Below are 22,774 nucleotides of genomic sequence, written 5' to 3' on the forward strand. Positions count from 1 at the left end.
ACATTTTAAATTATATCTATCATCTATATTTATAACATGTTTCATATGTTTATCTATTGTCCGGTTAACATATGTTCAAGTTTTCGTTTGGATGAGTATCCCAGATCATGATCTATGAACAACAGTTAATAGCTTATAAATAATAATAAATAATTTATAAATAGTAGTGAAGTAATTTGAGAATATCTTAGAATAATTCATGTGTTTCCAAATAGACCCTAAATTCAAATAAAATAAAGTTGAATAAAGTGTTTTTTTTCTCCTTTAAAAAAGTCGGGCATATAAAACCAAATGCATGTGACTCCAAGGAGAATTAATTATTTAATACTCTTCAGCATTATATATCTTCTTATTTAATATATAATTTTTTTAATTAATTTTTCCAAAAACGATGGTTTCCGTTCTATGCATGGCATGTTTTAATTTATTTTGATATATTGAATGAGTGTCATATATAAAAAAATTTGCTAGGAAAACTCATGCAGGCTGAGTGCATTGACAATGGCCTTGCTAAATGTCAATGCAAGTCTAAATTTTAGCTATTTATGAGAAAAAAATCTCTATATTGGACTAGCCAAAAGTTCAAAACTCAACACTTGAGCTACAGTACATCTTGGCTCCTCCAAACCCGGCGAGTTACTGTTTACCATTAAAATGTATATTTTATTATTTCATCTGCCTTCCCTTTCTCTTTCCCTCGTTCTTTCTCTTTCTCTATCTCATTTCCTTCGTTTTTCTTTCTTCATCCCAAAATGTGCATAACACAAGAGACCTACATCTTCTTCAACCTGCAAACACCCTTCTCTCCATTGATCGTCCACGCCGTCGTCTTTCAACCCAAACGGTAATCTCTCTTCCTCACTCCTCTCTCCCTTTTCTCTGTGTAGGCTTTCGTCTCCCTCTTCTCTTTCTATTTTCTCCCATTTTCTCTTCATCGAGTGATTGAATCGCCATGTGTTTTGCTTTGCAAGGACTATTCATCTGTTGAACATTTTTCCTTGCTGGTGAATTGTCATCCAGAAGGTTACGCATTTTCTCCACAAATCTATCACAAGAAAATCACGATTTGGGATTTTTTACAAATTGAATTATGAATTGGATTTTCGCTGTGTGTTTTGCTTTACATGAGTTTCGATTTACACTGTTCGATTTTCATGGTTCTTACACGAGTTTCAATGAACATTTTGTTTCGATTTACATCGATTTATGCTCTGCTTTAATGTGGGATTTATTCTTTTATTGAGTTGGGTTTTCTTTTATTGACTGCATTTTGCCCACCAGAGCTTGGGGAGGCAATTTGTTTGGAAGGGCATTTTTAAAACAATACTTGGATGGTGCAAATAACAAGAAGTATTTGCAGGACGATTTTAATTCCTTGGAAAATTGGGGACAACTGTGGGATGGGTCTATTTCAAAATTTAGATCATGAGTGTGTTTCATAATCATTTCCATAACATCTTTAAAAAAAAGGGTATGACATGAACAAAGAAAACATTTACAAATATTATGTTCAAATAGTCATTGTATTCTAAGATAAACATAAATATACAATGCCTACAAATATTCAGTTCAAATAGTCATTCCTATAGGGTACCAAATATTGAAATTTGACGAAGATCAGCCAAATGCCTACTCAGTGCCTTGCATAGGAACCATTAGATGTTGGGCCACCTGAGATTACAAAGAAAGAAACAATAACGACTTCTTGTTTCATTCACATAATTCCTTAAACAATAATTTGGAATAGTCATTATCAAGCTTCTCCTAGAATTACTTATCCTCATTCCAAATGGTACTCTGGAATTTAGCACATGCCTGTACAACATTTTCACAATCCACACAATCTCAGGGGTATCACATCACTCCCACTCAAATTCTTGACATGCTCAACAAGGCATGCGTTGCACTATAATGCCCTTACACTGCATTGCTTACTAGGTTGGCTCTCATATGATTTTTTTATAAGTAATCGTAGATTTTAATGAACACAAAAGGAATAGTCCACACAGGCTCTAATATCACTTATCACGACCCAGAATGCACTAGTTATACCTGCATGATATCCCAAAATGTATTCTATTTATAATCATTCATTATCGTGAGTCAACATTTTGTGAAAAGATACAAAAGTTTTAGAATGCATGTAAAGGATAATGGAACTCTAGCACCAAAGTCGTGCATAATTTATGCATGTAAAGAGGCTTGCTTTTTATGAAATTCTCTCTCTCTCTCTCTCTCTCTATATATATATATATATGGTCTGTGTCTTGAAAGCCATTAATTAATGAAAAAAACTTCCAAAATGAGTATCATGCATTAGAGAGAATACCAATTAGAGAAAATAATATTTTCATTCACTTGATTTTCTCAACATTCTCGTGTGGATTTACGGACTATATATAAACTAGAGCTTTTTGCTAACAGTTTACATGGAGGTAGGATTATTTGACACCTGTCCTATATTTACAATTCTAAAAGATTGCCTATTTCTTTGTTGTGCTTGTGGTTCGTCTTGAGATAAGGGAATTGACTTTGTTCTAATTGTGAATGATTGGTATCTGTTTGGTGTATAATATGCTGCCATTTATATTGGATAGTCTTCAATATTAGCCTACCATTAACAATACCTCAAACTCTAAAGAATGGAAGTGATATTTGATATGATTGCCTCTAACTTAAATGAGGCTGGAATCTTGTGAATGTGTTGGAATCTTGTGAATTTGGACTTAAATATTGTGTAACTTTTCTGACTCCTTGAAAATTTAATATTTTTCAAAAATGGACATACATTTTGATGATGGCTCATTTTTCACCACACTCTTACAAAGTGGAGGAGGAGGTTGTAATAGCACCTCAACGCAACATTCTAATGTTGTGGTCTAAGTAATCTCCAATGACGGTGAAAAGAGGCATTTGTAAAAAAAAGTTCAAAAAGGTGCATCTTTCACTGTAGAGGAGAATAACCTCATTGTCTCAGCTTGGCTCAATATTAGTATCAATGCGATAAGGGGTACTGATCAAAAGTCCACTCAAATGTGGGAAAGAATTACCCCATTTTATCGTGAATATAAAGAAAACCGAACATTGCCAACCGTTCTGAGGGCTATTTGATGAATTAGTGGCCACGATTCAAAAATGGACAAATAAGTTTTGCGCATATATAGTACAGATAGAGTCATTGCACCCAAGTGGTGCAATAGAGCAAGATAATATATGTACCATTTTCCTTTAATCATTCAATTATGTTGGACTTATTTATTAACTAACTAATATTTTTTCACCTTTGTAGATTGAGAATACAAAGATGTTGTACAAAGAGATGCTAGCGTGTAATTTCACAATGGAGCACTGTTGGTTGAGACACCAACCAAAATGGCAACAACACATATCCACCTTTGGTAAGAAGAGAAGGCCATATGAAAAAGTGTTTGGTGAAATTCCTATTGATATAGCCGAGGAGGATATGGAGGTTCTTGTTGAGAGATCTCTAGAAAAAGCTGAGGAAGAAAGGGACAGGAAGCTAAAGTCGATGGAAGGCAAAGATATTGAAATCAAGATTACCTTATCTAAAATGACCAAGGATAGAGCGACGACCATGGAAGAGCTGCGAAATGTTGCGTTGAAGGTAGACAAAAAAAGTGAAGCAGCCTTTGAACTAAAGAAGAAGAAGTTCAAGGCAAAGATGATGATGCTAGATCTAAGTGGAATGAATGCCATGCAGTAAGAATATTTTCTTAATATTCAACTAGCAATTTTTTAGGAATCGAAATCCCATTTTGGAGGTATATCTACATCTCCTTCGACACCTTATGGAGGTGTCTAACTTTTAATGTCAGTAGTTTTAATTTTTTTTAAAATTTAGTGGCTACCCAGCCACATGTGGGCTGGATAAATATGTGGCTGGGTAGCAACTAAATGTGTGGACTGTGAATATTATCTTTGTAATAGAAACTAAAATGTGTTGGTAATTTGTGGACTATTTTGATAATTTGTGAACTGAATATTAGTTTTTATACTAGAAACTATGTTGAAAATTATCTTTTGGTATTCATATGGACAATTTTGGTAATTTCTGGACTGTGTTAGTATTTATATGGACTGTTTTGGTAATTTGTGGACTTTCTTGGACTTGAATTTACAATCTTGTGAATTTGGAATCTTGTGAATTTGATTTCATAAGACTTTCACTATCATATAGCTGGAAAGTCATCAATGACTCAAGGAGTATGACTCAAGGCATGTATCATGTTTTGAAAATGTGAACATACAGAGAAATTTACCATTGAGGTGCTTTATAAATAACAGAATATATCATGATGTCAAACAGACTCCCGATGCGGCTGAGAGCAAATGGTTTGGAGTAATTTACACCTGCTTAAGATTACTGGGGTAAGATGGTTGTTGCAACTTGAGAGTTCTATTCCTCGACAACATGTGTATATCGAACCAATGACTTTGATTTCATACAATAATAGAAGTACTACACTTTACCACATATAAATAATATAAGTACATCAAATTACCACATTGAAATAATAGAAGTACTACAAATTACCATATTGAAATAAATCATATAGCTACTACATAGTGGGATAAGGTCAGCTTGAGTCCTACAAATTACAACATTGAAATTATGTGCGGCCATGATTACTCCATAAATGCTCGATAAGGTCAGCCTGGAGTTGGCTATAAGTGCCTCTATCTCTAATTCGATGATGTTGCACAATGGACTCCACGAATTCAGGTATATTATTGCGTGGAATTGGCTCATTTGTAGTATCTTCCATTTGTTTGTAAATGAATTGCTTAGCCCTTCAACGATCATATTATGTAAGATAATGCATGCATACATAATCTCTTTTAGAATTTTAGGTTCAAAATACCTAGAAGGTCCACGCACAATTGCAAATCTACTTTGGAGTATTTTGATATTTTCTTGTAGACTCCTGGCAAGCAGCAAAGTGTTTTTTCTTATTTTTGTGTGGAGCAGAAATTGTTTTCACTAATGTTACCCACAAAGGATATATATCATGTGTAAGATAATATCCTATTGTATATTCGTGACTATTGATTTTGTAATTGCATGGAGGAGCACGACCTTCGGCCAATGCAACAAAAACAAAAGATCGATCAAGTACATTGACGTCGTTATGCGATCTAGGCAAAAAAAAAAAAAAAAAACATGCCATATCCAAAGATCGTAAGATGCAATAACCTCCAAAATAATAGTTGGTTGATTAATGGGGCTAGAGTACATACCTTTTCATGTACTAGGACAATTCTTTCATTTCCAATGTATACAATCAATGCTACCCAACATTCCTGGGAATCCACGTCTTTGTGCAACATCTAGTAATCTCGCATTATCATTGCTGTTTGGAGATCTCAAGTACTGACCCCCAAAAATCGAGACAATTGCCTTAACAAATTTCTTCGTGCTTTGTGGTGTGGTGCTTTCTCCGATTCTAATGTACTTGTCTATTAGATCTGCAATGATCACATATGCTAGCATCCTAATCGCTACAGTCACCTTCTGAAAGGAAGACAATCCAAGCCTCCCACTAGTATCTCTCTTTTGGATAAAATAATTATTGTGGGAGACTATATTAGAATGTATGCGTAAAAAAAAAAATCACGACTCGTTCGAAACATTCTCCTAAAAAGATTGGACATATATATTGGTGGTTCAGCAAAGTAATCATTCCAAAGGCGTTAATGATCTTGAATGAATCACATCTGATAAATCTACGACGTTGATGATTATGCGATGTAAAGAAGATGCTCCCTTGGATATCATTGCAATTGCTTGCATCATATCCAACTCATTATCAGAATAATCATCATATTCAATATTTCAAGAGGGATCCATAGCAAATTAAGGGAAGAAAATAAGAAGAATTGAAAGAAGAAAGTTTGGTTTTTGATGAATGTAGTTAGATGATGGGTCTATTTATAGGGTTTGATCCTCAACTATTAGTTATAACTAAAAAAATTGGTAAAAGAATAAGGGTTGGTAAAAATTAGTTTGTTGGTTTCAAGAATTGTAGATGGTAATTGATTGGTACAAGAAGCTGGCATCATGTGTTTGTTGGCTTCACAAAAATATATGAAGTGTATTTGCATAATATAAAAAAAAAATTCAAATATTATTAAAATATAAAATATTATATTATTATTTTGACTTTAAGATGGCTAGTCTAATATGAACTCACCTAGTTAAAAGTTGATATTATAGCCAAAACTTAAGATTCTAGCCAAATTTTAGACTAGGTCATTGCCAATGCTTTGACCAATCCATCACTTCCAACAGCTTAAAACAATCCATCTATTTGTGGTTAAAATATTTATCTAATTATTTTACATACATTAATCACAAAGAAATCATAAAGTGATAATTAAATCACACCATATACACCTATATAAAAAAATAAGGTTCTTTTAAATTTATTTTTATATTTGCTTTTGATTTTACTTATTTAGATTTTAAAAAGAGTTTTTCTACTCATCATCCTCACACACCACACACCACAATTTTTTTTTAAAAAATTTTTAAAATTTTAAAATTTAATTTTTCTTAAATTTATTAAATTATTGTACTCATCATCTATATATCACACATTTGGTAATAAAAAAATTAAAAAAAAGTATGGCGTGTGGTGTGTGAGGATGATGAGTAGATTTTTTCTTTTAAAAAACGAGATTTGCTACTCATCATCCCCACATACTACACACTACACTTTTCTTTTCTTTTTTCTTTTTTTAAATTTTTAAATTTTATTTTTTAAAACTTATTAAATTCTTCTACTCATCATCAATATACCACATACTTGGTAAGAAAAGAAAGTGTGGTGTGTCAGGATGATGAATAGATTTTTTCTTTTAAAAATTGAGTTTTGCTACTCATCATACCCACACACTACATACCACACATTTTTTTATTTTTTTATTTTTTAAAATTTTAAATTATTTTTATTTTATTTTATTCTTTTTAAACTTATTGAATTTTTCTCCTCATCATCTATACACCACATATTTGGAAAGAGAAAAAAAAAATGTGGTTTGTGGTTTGTGGGATGATGAATAGAATTTTTCATATATATATATATATGAATATATTAATAAAAATATGTTACAAGTTATAACTCTCTTACATAAAATTACAATCAAGAAAGTGACAACACAATGTCAATGGATGGATGGCCAACATGAGAGATAAGCGTAAACGTAATATTTGCTAAATACAGGAATTACCTAGCTCGAACAAATATGCATTATGAAATAGAGATATGCTACTCAACCGCCTAATGTTCATGCAACCTCCACACATCGTTTTTTCATTTTTGTTTTTATTTTGTTTTGTTTTGTTTTTTTTTTCTAAATCAAAACGATTCGTTTCTTATTACAGGAAACCCCCCTCCCCATTTATGTCTTCCCCCTTCCCCCCAATATTACGTCCCGCGTCTTCTCTCCACACTCCTACCCCCACGTTACTCGACCTGCATCCTTCCCAAGTCGGCGTACTTTGTCCCACATAACCCATTCTGCGTCGTCCTTCCTCACCACCGAGCTCAGTGCATTGTTCTGATTTTTCACAAGAGTAACAACGAAAGAAAATATTTTTATTTTTCTCTTTTAATTTTGTGTCTCAATTTCTATCATTTTGTGTGTTTTTGTGTTTAATGGAGCTAAGAGTTTGTGTTTTTTTATTTGTATTTTTGTAGAGTTTTGTAGGGGTGTTGTGTTCTGTTTTGGGAGGTTTGTGGGGCATTTTATTCTGTTTTGTGAGATATTTTTTGTTCTATGGGAGTTTTGTGGGATTTTTATTCTATTTTGTGGGGGTGTTGTATTCTGTTTTGGGGGTTTGTGGGGCTTATTTGTTTTGTTTTGTGTTTTTTTTTTTATCACAGAGAAAGCCACAAGGCTAGCTAGATAGCTTATGTCTTTAATTAGTGAAAGCTTGTGAAGTCCACATATAAATGTAAATTTAAATAGGATCTTAAAAGCCATCGTCTTGGGAATAGAAAAAGAGTTTGTTTTTGAAAAACTTCTAGGAATCACCTATTGGTTGGTTTATCAATTATAGGGATGGAGAAAGAAAGTACAATACATTATAAAAGACAAATAATAAACAGAAAGAAAACAAACCTCATGAAGTTTGGTTGACCTTAGATGCATAGGGTGGGGTTGGGTCGGGTCAGGTCAAGTGTTTGTTTGTATAAGATAGGTTAATAATATATTTTCTGAATTTTCTCTTTGGTCGCTTTTTGTTAGAAAATGAATGACAATCATGATTCTGATTGATGCATCTATCATTTTAGTGCTGTTTTGCCATGGCCTCTATGATTTCAACCTCTTCCTACACTTTATGTTTGCGTGTTCAGTTGAAGAGGTGAGTGTTAGTCACCTGTAATCAAATTTGAGTTAAATAGTGTGATGGGCAATGGAGAAGATAAAAGGCCACCCATGCTTTCGACATCGATTTCACCAAATTAGGTATGAGACACATTGTTAGTTGAAAATGTTGTTAAAGTTTTACATTGCAACATTAAGTTAAGTTATTGCATGCATCCAATTCATTCTAACCCAGTGGGTATTTGCAGCATCCGGCGATGCCACCATGTGGACCAACTATGCCTTACCCACACTGTCCAAGTCATTCATCAACTATGGCAGTTAGTGCTGAAAGTGAAAACCATGTCGGAGGTATGTTACAACTGAACGATCAATATTTTTGTTATATTATTTTAGCCTATTACATATAACAAAAATGCTAACCTGAACGTAAATATTATTTTTAGAAATTTCATCCAACATCAACATAGAGCCGGATGCGGATGGGACAAATGAAATATCAAAAGATGATGAAATAGTTGAGCCTCCAAAATTTAGGATGGTGTTTACAACTGATAAAAATGTTTTAGCTTATTTCAAACGATATGCCAAGCAAGAGGGTTTCGGTGTTATTACAAAAAGGATGAAGAGAAAGGTAGATGAGAGTGCGAAGTATATAAAGATTGGATGTGCAAGTGGTGGCAAGTATTATCCTAGCCACAACAATTTATGAAAGCCACGACCAACAATTAAAACAGATTATAAGGCGAAGATAAATGCTCACTCGGTGAATGGGATATGGTCTTGACCATCATTGATCTTGTACATAATCACAGTGCTGTGAGCCTACAAAAATCTAGATTTTTTAAATCTCATAAATATTTAGATGAATATAGTCAGAGGATGCTCGACTTAAATGACAGAGCGGGTATTATGATGAATAAGAATTTTCAAGCACAACTTTTGACTAACGAGGGGGGTTTGAGAAGTTAGAATTCCAAGAGAAAAGATTGTCGGAATTTTATTGAGAAAGCTAGGCATTTGAGGCTAGGTAAAGGAGGTAAAGAAGTATTGAATGACTACTTCAAGAGAATGAGGGCGATGAATGATAGCTTTGTGTCAGTCATGGATGTGGATGATGAGTGTAGAGTCAGGAATGTGTTCTGGGCTAACACACGAAGTCGAGCAGCATACGAGTATTTTGGAGATGCTATCATGTTCGATACGACATATTTCACAAATGGGTATGGGATGCCGTTTGCTCTCTTCGTTGGTGTCAACCATCATGGATAGTATATACTATTAGGGGCAGGTTTGATTTCAAGTGAAGATACAAATACTTTTGTTTGGTTGTTTGAAGCATGGCTAGAATGCATGATGGATGGGGACCTAAAGCAATCATAACAGACCAAGATCGAGCAATGAAGAATGCTGTTGCTATTATTTTCTTGAACAGCCGCCATAGATATTGTCTGTGGCATATCATGAGGAAGCTGCCCGAGAAATTGGGATTACACACGACATACGATACAGGGTTGAAGACTACTATTCAGAGTGCACTCTATGATACACAGAGTTACGAAGAATTTGAGGAGAAGTGGGGGCAATACTTCATAAGTATAACCTTACTGATAATGTATAGTTGCAGGGGTTGTATAACAAGAGGTCATTTTGGGTACCACTTTACTTGAAGGATGTATTCTGGGCTGGTATGAGCACTACACATAGTCTGAGAGCATGAATGTATTTTTTGACGGGTTTGTGCATTCCGAAACGACACTAAAGGAATTTGTCGATCAGTTTGACAATGCTTTAAGAAAGAAGGTGGAGATGGAGATGACTGCTGATTTCCATTCTTACAACCAAACGATACCATGTGCATTCGCATTCAAGATTGAGAAGCAATTTCAATCATTGTAAATGAATGCAAAATTTAAAGGGGTCTAACGAGAGGTTTGAGGGATGATTATGTGTAACCTTGCACTCGTCAGCACACAATGTTGCATTTCCACATTTGATGTTTTCAAAGAAATTTTCACCTCTGATGAACTTGCAAAAATTGTCAAGCTTTCAGTTTATTATAATGAAGAGGAGTACAAAGTTAAATGCACATGTGCCCTATTTGAGAAGAGGGTGATTGTCTGTAGGCATGCATTTAGAGTCTGTCAAATGAAGTACATACATGAGCTGTCAGAGAAATAGGTATTAGATCGATGGAGAAAAGACTTAAAAAAGATATATACATTGGTGAAGAGTAGCTACGATGACTTGAGGGTCAATACAGATGCACGACAGTATGACCTTGTGGTTAAAAGATGTTTGAGATTGGCGACGCGTGTATCCCTAAGTGATGAACATGTGAATGCATTGTTGCACCATTTGGATGACTTTGAGCACAAGTTTGCAGGATTACAACTTGAGTCCAGTTCAACCAAGGTGAAAGAGAACGAAGTTGCCAACAGCGATAAGAAAATATTAAGCCCTCATGTAGTTCGGGAGAAAGGGAGAACGCCAACAAAAGAAAAGGTATCGCCAATGGAGAAGGCTTCAATGAAGAAAAAGAAGAAACAAGTATTATGTTTTGTTCAAGTACTTGTGTAAATATTAGTTTATCTGCATGCTACTTTCTGACGTAAATTTTTTTTGTCAATTTAGACTTGCAGGAAAATCTTTGACAATAAAGCACAATATAGTTATCTCTTCGAATCACAAGTTGGTGGTAGTCTTAACGAGACTATTATCCCAACTCAATGTAGTACTCTAACACAACCAACGCCACCGTGCATGCCCCATGGGAGGTAATGTAAAACCCTGGTCGTGTTTTTTGAACAACAATTGGTTTAGATGAATTACTAGAAGGGTATTTGTAAATAATTGAATAGGGTATGAAAAATATTTTTGGTGTGGTTTCCATACTAGAGGGAGTGTGAAAACCATTGTAAAATGATTGAATGAGGTATGTAAATTATTTTTGTTGTGATTTACTAAAGCTGGTATGGAAATGATTGTAAAAAAAATTATTGTAAATTTTGTTGTGAACCGGTATGGGAAACATTGTAAATATTTTTTAGTTGATCATTTATGCACATTGTAAATACAGGTTAGGGTGCAGTGGTTGTGTGTGAAATGGTGCACTGGTAATGTGTGTAATGGAATTCCTCCAAGTAATGAAGGAAGCCCAGTTATAGCTCATTGTACAATTATTCCCAATGTTTCTTGCCTTGCTGGGACAACTGAACCATGGTAATTTTTTTGTTGTAGTTTTTATCTCATTTTCTCTTACAACTTAATATTTCTATTAGCAAAGTGGAGCCTCATAAAATATCTAATGTTGTGGGATCTGTTGATGTAACCCCTGTTTCCATCTGGTATGGGTTTGCCATGAGAGGGTGATGTAAATAAAACTCTGAAACGAAGAACTCAATTATTCTGTGACCTTTCTTGAACCATACCTAAAGTATATTGAATGTATTGATGATATATTATAATTGCATTCTCATTTAATTACCTTATACAATTCTTAACTTGTTCTTAAGAAAGAGAAGGAAAATATTATAGCAAATGAAACTTCAATTTTCATCATGCATCACTTAACTGAATCCTAAAGTTGCTAGTCTAGTAGTATTTTGCATGTGCAGATTTTGCTGCCATGTTTGGTGCAGCAACATCAAGATTTTTACAAGTATTTAGCGCCTTTTTTTTGCACTATGAACAGTAATGAACAGATTGAGAAGATTGAACAGAACTACATTTTCACACATTTCTGCAAAGCTACATTTTAACAACATCATCCTTCATGTACTTCATAAATGATCCATTTGCTATCTACAACTACATTTTCAAAATAGATTAGCTTACATTTAATACTATCCACATCTACATTTTCAAAACAAATTAGATTACATTTAAAACTATCCTCATACATTCTTTAATCCGATCCAACCAAAAACTATTATAAGAGATATGATCTAGTACAAATATAGCAATTTCCAAGCACCTTTATTCTCTGCGATCTACCCTTGAAATTTATGTTCTTGCTTGTGAATCTCTTTCTCTCTCTCTATTAGTTTGTCTTTGGTTTTTTTTAACTTCATACTCATACATCAATAAATCATACTCTCACTTCTTTCAAACTGCATTCTCTCTTGTTAAAATATTTCCCTCTACCAAGTGCAATATATCTGTCTGTATAAAAAATTTACATCTTGCATCTCTCTGCATAGAATTCAAAATTTTCAAGTTTCAAATATAACGACTTTGTACATAGATTCAAAAGGTATGGGAAAAAAATATGAGAAATTAGTTACTGTTTTATAGTTCGGGCAAACATAAAATTTCCTTTAAGGATTTTTTTCAATGTGGGAGATCTTTAATGGTGTTTTCAAACCACACCAACAAGTTGGTGTGTCCATTGCAAAGGCATCAACAACACATGACGAAGACTGATTCAATGCCATAACTAATCTACTTGATGATTGTTAGACCAAATGTTGATATCACTCAAATGGGGAGCCAAAACTAAAATGGGTAGAAGTAGCAGGCATAGACAAAAGTGAATCAAATTATGGTAAGAGGATCCTCTGTACTATAAACACTACTGCCAATACTAATCCTATTATAAACAGCCACAAAATGGCTAACAAATATGCCAATCTTGTACATAATGCCTTGCCTAATAAAATGCTAAAAAACTATGGCTAACAACATGCTAAAAAATTTTGATTCATTATATTTCTACACATCCACACAACTTAAGCGCGAGCGCACACAAAAAAAAAAAAAAACACTTAGCCAAAATCTACACAACCAAACTACCCTTATGAAACTTTCCTTACAATATACAACCAAACACTACTGCCAATACTAATCCTATTACAAACAGAAACAAAAGAAACAATACACAACCAAACACTACTTGCCAATACACTACTGCCAACATCACAATAGAAACAAAAGAAGGTTCATTTAACACAACATTCATTCATTACATTCATTGCATTTTCCACATTACAATAATTTCCCAACCAGGTTCATAACAACTTCACAATCAATTTACTACGATAAACTTAGACAAAATCTACAAAAAACAATATTCAACACAGCAATTCCATTCAACTCAGCAATTCCATTCTATCCATCCATTCAACACAGCATTTATTCATTACATTCATTGCAGTTTCCACATTACAACAATTTTCCAACCAAGTTCATAACAACTTCACAATCAATGCACTACAATAAACTTAGACAAAATCTACAAAAAATGGTGAACATTCGTACACAAAAAACCTAAACAAAAAACTTACATCAACCAATAATTTTCTCCATCATTTCCTCAATCAGACACCAAATTGAAAAAATAAAAGATAAATGCAGAGAAAAAAGTATCAAAATCCATAAAGAGGGTAAGAGATTGAGACAGACGGAGAGGGCTCACCTTTCACCGAATCTGTGTCTGTGATGTCTAGAGTTTCAAGGGTGATAGGTTTCAGGGGTGCTAGCTGGGTGAGATGGGTTGAAGGAGGAGGTGGTGGGCGAGATAGAAGAAGAAGGGTTGAGGGAGAAGGATCTAGTTCGGTGATTTGGTAGAGAAGGGGCGAGGGAGAGGTTCAAGTGAGAGAATGAGCAAGGGTTTGGTTGGGCGATTTTGCAGAGAGGCCTGGTTGAAGTTGCGAGAGTCCCAATCTGAGAAGAAAAAGGGTTAAGGGAGAAGAGAGAGACCTGGGCGAAGGTGTCAAGTCTGAGAAGAGAGAGGCCTGGGTTGAGGGCATCGAGTCTGAGAAGAAGAAAGGTTGAGGGAGAAGAGAGAGACCTGGGCGAGGGTGTCAAGTCTGAGAAGAGAGAGGCCTGGGTTGAGGGCATCGAGTCTGAGAAGAAGAAGGGTTGAGGGAGAAGAGAGAGGCCTGGGTTGAGGGCATCGAGTCTGAGAAGAGAGAGGCTTGGGTTGAGAAATTAAAGAGGTTGGGGGAGAGAATCGAGGGGGAGAACCGGTGGATGGGGGAAACCGAGTTTGCCACGTGTGTGTGTGGTGTGTGCTAGTGAACCGGCAGTTGAATAGATTTTTCCTATGAGATACAAGAAAACTACATTGCGATGCCAACACAACAAAGCTTAGAAGATATACGAGTGGTAACTCGGTGTGCGAGAATCCGATCTATTTATAATATTATATATGATGATGGCTGATCATTGTCTCTCTCATCAAGTATACCGTGGAGCTCATTGACCCGATCTTCCAGAGTTTTGAGGCGGGAGTCCATGACTTCGAGTTGGTTCTTTATCGGAGCAACTTCTGCAGCTACTCGTGACCCGATCTGCGATAACATAACTTCAAATGGAGGTAGTGTCTGACTTGATGAGGCCGTATCTGGAGCGGCCTGTGGTGTTGATGGACAGGAATGTGGCCCACTTTCAGGAATTGGCTTATGAATCAAGCAAATCGGATCCACAGGCGGCTGGACTTCCTTTTCACCAGACCGAGGTTTCACTCCCGCTTCCAGCGACAATCCCGTAATCAGTAGTCCAAAGGGTAAACTCTTTTTAGATAATTTGTCGACATTTGCTGCTTTCTTAATGGTCTTGATGATGTGACATGGAAGATCAATGTCGACCCCAAGGGCAATATCAAGTAGGAATCTCCCGCGCACATCAATATTGATTTTCTTAAATTTTGTTGGTGATACATTAGCTGCAACTATGAGGTCCAATATTCGGAAGAATGGACATAGATCCTTCTCGCTTATAGCCTCCTTCACATCATGTTCAGTACTACCGGTTAGAGCTCGATGTATTTCGTCGATAGGCTGCTGTGAAGATTTTTGGTTCTCGTGTCGATGATGTAAACGTAGAAAAGATGCAATCCTTTCGGGAGTGATAACGACTTCCACTCCACGTACACTGGCAGAATGTCTATTAGATTGCCTGAGTGATTTGTAGAAGTCATACACAATATCCGAGTATACTTTCCCTTGTGCCTCAAGAATACGTGTCCATCTTCTCTCAGTAAATACCGTATATAGGCTTCGACCCTCAAACTTTAAATGCTTCAAATCCTCAATGTGTACCGCGCGCTCTATCAAGATAGGCCGGGATCTAAGTCTGTCAATTTTGGATGCCTTGTAATCGACATGGGCTGCAGCGCGTTTTTCAGGAGGACTACTGAGAGAATTACATAAAGAAAATTTACAAATTGACAGTAAAACTATATTACCTCAAAACATGTCATATAATCAATTAACAATATGTCTACTCGATTTTGGGGTTAACCCTATGATCAAAGTGCTTACAACTAGTGAAAACAAGACAGCAGTTCAAGGTCGAAAATAATGATAGAAAATATAAAAAAAATATATAAAATAAATTGAGATAGAGAAGAGAGAAAATGGGAGGATGAATGAGAGAAATTTTAAAGAAAAACGTTATTTGTACTTACAATTTTTATTTACATGATTATACGTGCTAACGTCATGTTAACTATTAAGATGTGAAGATTATGAAATTTTAATTTAAAAGAAAAATTGATAAAATTAGTCTGATACGTAAAATTGTAAGTACATATAGTACTATCCATCTCACAAAACTAGTAATATTCTTTTCCCCTAATATGCATAAAATTATAATTAGTTTATAATTTAATGTAATCCAAAAGTCACGAGGTCAAGGAATATGTGCAAATATTAAAAATTAAGAAATGTCTCAGAAAAAAAAAAATCAGTTCATTAGTTTAAGCACGCGCGGGAAAAAAAACGATGGTAGGAAGAGGATCATGGACATTGGACAATTCTACATGCTCTCAAAACGATGCAGGTAGGAAGAGATTAGCGTGGTGGTTTTAGAAAGGGTGGCACTACAGCCAGTACCGAGGAACCGGGGGATTCTCCCGACAAGGCAAACTGCCTCGCTTTTTCATACATTTTTTTTTTAATATTCGTAATTTTTTATTTTATTTTAAAAATCACAACAACAACAAGAGGTATTTACTTAATCATTAAGTTAAAAAAAAAAAATCTATCAGGAGAAATGCTCACGACCCATTGGGTCCCAAATTTATTTTATTTTTCAAAGGAAGTATACTGGACTTGCACATCCTGAAACTATAAATATAATTTCTTTTAACTCCAACACCTAAAATTCAAGGTGGATAACTTTAAAATGTTTGAATTTGAATATAGTCTTCACATCCATTGATTTGTGATGAGATAATGAAAGTTGGAATATTAAATATAGAGTTATAGCCAACAATAGATTGATAATGGCCCAAAGTCAACAATGGGTAAACAATAGGCTGAAAGATTGAAGCGGACAATGGGCTGCCTTTGTCAATTGTAGGACCAAAATCAAAAAGCCAAAAAATGGGTTGGGGCTTTCAACAATACTAAAAAAAACTCAAAAAGAAAAAAGAAAAAAGGATAAGTTCATAACTCATAAAAATTGACATAAATTGAGACAGAGAAAAGAGTTTGAGATAATATCAAATTAAAGTAATTTAATAATTATGAAAACTATATAAAGATAATATCAAATCAAATTCTTGATTCTTCCATAGATAACACAAACTTTTATATTTTTTGAAGAAAAATGATTCTCATCAATTACTATTTACTACCCCCACACTCTATACTCTATGAAAAATATTTTCACATCCTATAAAAAAAATATAAGTGTAGAGTGTGGGAATGGATAATTACTGATGCATAGCATTGCTCTTTTTTGAAATAGAAGTTTTATTAGTTTTTTTGGACTAAAGTTGAAATGCTTATAAAAAAATCAACATTAATTGTACTTACTCACGAGATTAATATTTGATCTGATCCGAGTCAACAAAAGAATGATTAAAAATTTAAGGGTTCCAAATCTGATTTTTGCCCGTCCCTCACATTTCCTCTTCCTTCATTCACCCACCTTGTCTATTAATGTTTCTTTTACATAGTTGTATTATACTTTCTTCAAGGTCGAAAAAGACAGATCTACATCTTTTCGACAACTCCCGAGAGACACATATGGCACAAGTAGATTAAAATCGTTCGAAGGAAAGTGGTGATTTTGCGAAAACTATCGCGCATGGCTCTCATGCGCCGCTCACATCTACACATGGTCCTCACGCGCCACCCCTTCTGGCAGCTCTTCTTGACATACACACCAAATCACCAGATTTACCACCACCAAACCTTTTAAATCTGACATTTGTGGCTGAAAAAAGATAAATGTGTTGCCTTCGTGGGCCGTCACAGATTCTAAAGTCTACTGGAGTTGGTCCTAACTGTAATTCCTCCTTTTTTAGATCTATCTTACTAGTTTTCTTTTTTATTTCTTTAATGTTAATTAAAATAAAAAAAGGTTTTGTATTTTGGATGTTTGTTTGTAGAGGTCTTGTCTTTTCGCAAAATACCACTTCCATTCGAGTGTTATTTCTTTGATATTTGTTTATAGAGAGTTACAACAATAGTGAAGACCAGACCGGTCACAAAAGAAAATAATGTACTAGTGGAGTTCTAAATGCATTATTTTGATTTATAATATCATTTTGATATGGAAACATCCAAGAATGTATAATCCGGTCATAGATGTAAGTTTATCTTATGAGTGAATGATAATAATTTCCCTTAAAAAAAAAGGAATAATTCTGAAATCCCGTAGATTTTTGTTTGATTTTTCCAACATTTAACCTAAATTTAAATGAAAGGTTTTCTGATCTTTTGATCTTTTAGAGATCAGAAATTTGAAGCATTTGCTAAGATCAATTTGAGTTTTTCCTTATTTTTATTATATATATCTATATATATATATAAGTTTTGCTACAAATCAACAACTGTTTATATGACACATCCCACACCTATAGCTTTTTCATAGAGTGTGGAGATGTTTTTCATAGGATGTGGAGGTATTTTTCATAGAGTGTAGAGTATGGAATGGTGAATATATAATAGCTGATGTGAAGAATTTTTCATATATATATATATATATATATGCAGCTTGTGAGATCTGGAGTTTCCAACAAATAACAATGCGCGGACTGAAAAAATGAAGAGTACGTTGAGTCGATCTAGACAATATTTATATAGAGATATTGAATAGTAAACACAAAACGACAGGATTTATATATAAATATATATATATATATCTAATATATATAGAGATATTAGAAATACTTCCATCTTCTTCGATCGATTTCTTAATGTTTGACTAACAAATTATATAAGCTTATAATTAATATGTGATAATATTCAGTAATTACATGCATCGCATTCTTCTTCTTCTTCTTCTTCAGCAACACGATCGAGTCCTTGATGCATCACGAAAATTAAGCTAATTTGGTGAAAAAATAGCAGTTTGATTAATTATACTATATATCATGATCAATTAAACTGGAAAATAAACTTCTACACATGAAGGGTAGAAACAGAATATATATATAATTTGATCCAGAAATTGAGGCAAGTAATTATACGTACGTAGAATCTCCGCCCATGTTTCCCGAAACTACGGCTTCTTGTATAAATCTCACTTGGCTCTTGTATTAATCACCGGTCACGAACTTGGAAAATTGATCCTCGATCGCACAGCTACTATACCTAAATATGCCCCAACAGGAATCGATCTTGTATTACTACCGCGTACTACTACTTCATATATAAATTAGACTTGAGCGAAATACTTAAATAATACTTACTGTACTTAGAACTTAATTATAAGAAGTCAACGATCGCTGCCATGGATGAGTGCATATTAAATCTTACAGCTGGCGAGGAAGACATGATCCAATATATACGATTCTTTCAGTTTCAGCAGCATGCATGCATTCATATGCATAATTCATTTAATTTGCGAAGACGACGTCATTAGAATGACATCACCCGGGAAACCTCATTCATCATCAATAATACATTAGAATGAGACCGGAAGACATGATGATCAAATAAGATGGGAGACTGTTAAATGGCAGTGCATATATATTAATACAGCTGGGGATCGAGGAAGACATGATCCAATATATATGCATGATTGTTTCAGTTTCAGCTGCATGCATTTGCATGCACACATGCACATGCACATGCCATGCCCATTTGGCCTTGTTTAAATGCGAGACTATTAAATGCCATGCATGTATTTAATTTTTTTTTAGTTATTTTTTTTTTATATCCATCTATTTTAATTATTTGCTGAAAACGAGGGCCCAGCTTCAAATTAAAGCTGGTTAAAGCCGGACCAGTCTAACCTTCCCCCACCGCTCGGTCCCTCGTTCTCCGTCTTTCGGGGATCGCACTAGTTTGCGTACTCGAACAATTAATGGATCAACGACCTTGGAGTTTGGACTAATACATAATTACACGCCCCATTTAATTTTATGGCATCGTTATTGGATTCGCCAGCTGTAAATATGCCTCATTGGAATCTAATATATAAAGTAAAACTCACTGAGACTGTTTCTAATCTTAGGCCAAAAAGTCTCTTAAGACGCTACATATATATTACAGCTGGCGAGGAAGACATGATCCAATATATATAAGATTCTTTCAGTTTCAGCGGCATGCATGCATTCATATGCTTTCATTTAATTTGCGAAGATGACGCCACTAGAATGAGACCTGATCTCGAAGACATGATGATCCAATAAGATGCGAGACTATTAAATGCCAGTGCATATCTATATATATATATATATATGTATTACTGCTGGCAAGGAAGACCTGATCCAATATATATGATTCTTTTAGGTGGAATTTGGATAGTGAAATGAGATAAAATAGTTTTAGATAAAAGTTGAAAGTTGAATAAAATATTGTTAGAATATTTTTATAATATTATTATTATTTTAGGATTTAGAAAAACTGAATTGTTTATTGTATTTATATGAAAATTTATAAAAATTATAATAATAAAATAGAATGAGATGAATTGAGATAGTTTTGATATGCAAATTAACCGAGAGTTAGTTTCAGCAGCGTGCATGCATTCACATGCAATCATTTAATTTGCGAAGAGGGCATAAGCATTCATTTAATTCTTCCTTTAGAAAAATAAAAAAACGAGAATTGAACTTTTGAGCCCAACAATGTTTTTGAGCCCCTCACTGGCAGGCATTCTTTTATTTTATACACGAGACGAGCAGAGTTGAAGTGGCAAGTCAAAAATATACAGAGATTATTATTAAACAGTTTTTGTACAATTATTTGAATAAAATGTTATTTATTTCTCAATTTAAATTCATTATAAAACATTAAATTCAAATAATAATATTTTATTAAAAAAAATATAATAATTATTGAATAGTTATGTTCCATCACTTGTTGTAGAATCGGGGCTAGGTCGGCCTCCATCAAAAGCCAAACCTCAATAAATAAATAAATAAATAAATTTATATATTGACATGATTTTACAAGATTTTTTAGATCTATTTTATAATAAAAATAACTTTATTACATCAACCCATGCCATATAATTAGTTTATAGTTTACTTTTATATAATTCGTTTGTTGTTAGAGCCACAACTTATTTATTTTGTTTAGAAATGATATTTGTAATCATAGACTAAGGAAGTGTCACACACTCTTTTTAAAAAAGTGACTAAATATGATATATATATATATACAAAAATTAATTTTTTAATAATAAATCTACTCTTCTTTAAAAATAGTATGTAGCATTTGTATAACTCATGATTGAATTTAAAATTATTATTTTTATTTTGTTGGTAGCATTTTAAGGTTGAAAATTCTCATATTTAAGAGGGAAAGAAATGTCAATGATAATTGAGATCTCATAATCATTATATACAATTTGAAAAAAATGGGATAGGGTGTTGATGCGATAACCAGATGAGTAACCATGCAGTTTTAGCAAAATGCACGTGTGCCTTACTAGTGTTTATATATATGCTCCTAACCCCATCCAACGATATTTATACACATTATACGCACACGCACTGATAGATTAAGATGGAAACAAAGAGTATTGCCCTTTCTGCTGCTGTTCCTGTTCCTGAATTGCTTCATAACAGATATAATTATGCGGAATGGAATATTCGGATGCGAACCTACTTGAAGGGTCAAAATCTTTGGAAGGACTTCATTGGCGATGACGAAGATGAAAACCAAAACCAAAACGCAACCGCAGCAGCTTCTTCGCATGATGATAATGATGAAGATAATGATGAAGATGACGATGGCGAAAATGATAATGTTGAAAATGACGATGGAGAAAATGATAATGATGATGATGAGGAGGAGGATACTGCTGCTGCTATTAACGATCCGAGGGGTTACATGGCTTTACATGCGATCCAGATTTCATGCGGCCCACAGGCATTTTCCAAGATTAAGGACCTTTCGGTGGCCAGAGATGCTTGGCAAACTTTGAAAAATTGGTATCAGCTTGCAGGTGACTCTCTCTCTCTCTCTCTCTCTCTCTCTCTCTCTCTTACGTACGCTAAAAATTTGCTTAAAGTCTGCAGTAGAATGGCAAGTACTCTATCCAAAACTAAATTCGAAAGGCTTGAAACTGTCGTAGGTAGCTAATTATCCCCATGGACCCCATCAACATTAAAAGATACAAGTTCGTTTAAAAGATTTAAAAATAATATAAAACTGAAAATCTAAAACTCAAATTAATAAAAAATAGAAAATGAAGCGGTGGTGGATTGTGTGGAAATTAGACCAAAAGCGCATGAGTTAATTGCATTTTTATAAACTCGTATAGTTCCTTTCATATATATATATATATATATATATATATATAGATATGAGTAATGTTAGATACACGAGTTAATTGCATTTACTGAAAAAGACCATCTCATGAAAACAAAAAAAAAAAAAAATTGCAGATACGGGCAACATTGACAGTAGCTATCTTCAGTATGAGAAGTTGTACAAGGCTGTGCTTCGTGTTAATTTGACTGCTGTAAAGGACTTTCTTGATTCTCATGATATGATGGCAGTAAGAAAGGCAATCACAGATAAAGGCGAAACGGCTCTTCACATTGCTGTTACTGCTGGACATGCCCATATAGTCCAGGAGTTGGTGGGTCGAATGTCGAAAAAAGAGTTGGGAACTCTGGATAAAGACGGTTACACAGCTCTAATGACGGCTGTTGCGCATGGAAGATATGAACTGGTGGAGTGTATGCTTTGCACTTGCAAGGGCAAGAAATTGATCAGAATTAGAGATGGAAGAGGAGGAAATCTTCCAGTTGTTATGGCTATTGATTTCGGGCAAATTAAAATTGCCCGGTATTTGTATCCTCTCACTTCGCTGAAAGATCTGGAGCCTGCTGATCAAAGCGACCGCAACGGAGCTAAGTTTGTAACCCGTGCTATATATACCGGAAATTTTGGTAACAGCCTACTCTTTGTCCATTATTTCCGATCATTTGAAATCTTGTTGGCAATATAATTAATTAATTAATTTTTTTTATCATGATTCTTTTGTTGCATGTACGCCTCGCGCA

General features: G+C 34.3%; 1 protein-coding gene across 1 annotated transcript; it reads left to right on the forward strand.

Annotated features, from left to right (window-relative positions):
* The first annotated feature begins 21,266 nt into the window (after positions 1 to 21,266).
* Positions 21,267 to 22,719, forward strand: LOC121241456. Its single transcript, XM_041139239.1, has 2 exons — positions 21,267 to 21,708; positions 22,151 to 22,719. Exons 1-2 carry the CDS (start codon positions 21,267 to 21,269, stop codon positions 22,717 to 22,719), a joined length of 1,011 nt encoding a protein of 336 aa, XP_040995173.1.
* The last annotated feature ends 55 nt before the right edge of the window (positions 22,720 to 22,774 follow it).

Source organism: Juglans microcarpa x Juglans regia, chromosome 7S, assembly GCF_004785595.1.
Source record: "Juglans microcarpa x Juglans regia isolate MS1-56 chromosome 7S, Jm3101_v1.0, whole genome shotgun sequence".
Classification (NCBI taxonomy): Eukaryota; Viridiplantae; Streptophyta; class Magnoliopsida; order Fagales; family Juglandaceae; genus Juglans; species Juglans microcarpa x Juglans regia.

Excerpts from the sequence above, each read along its gene's own strand:
- LOC121241456 (XM_041139239.1), top strand. The coding sequence starts at position 21,267 with ATGGAAACAAAGAGTATTGCCCTTTCTGCTGCTGTTCCTGTTCCTGAA. Across the intron at positions 21,709-22,150 it reads AAATTGGTATCAGCTTGCAG|ATACGGGCAACATTGACAGT; the intron begins GTGACTCTCTCT and ends AAAAAATTGCAG.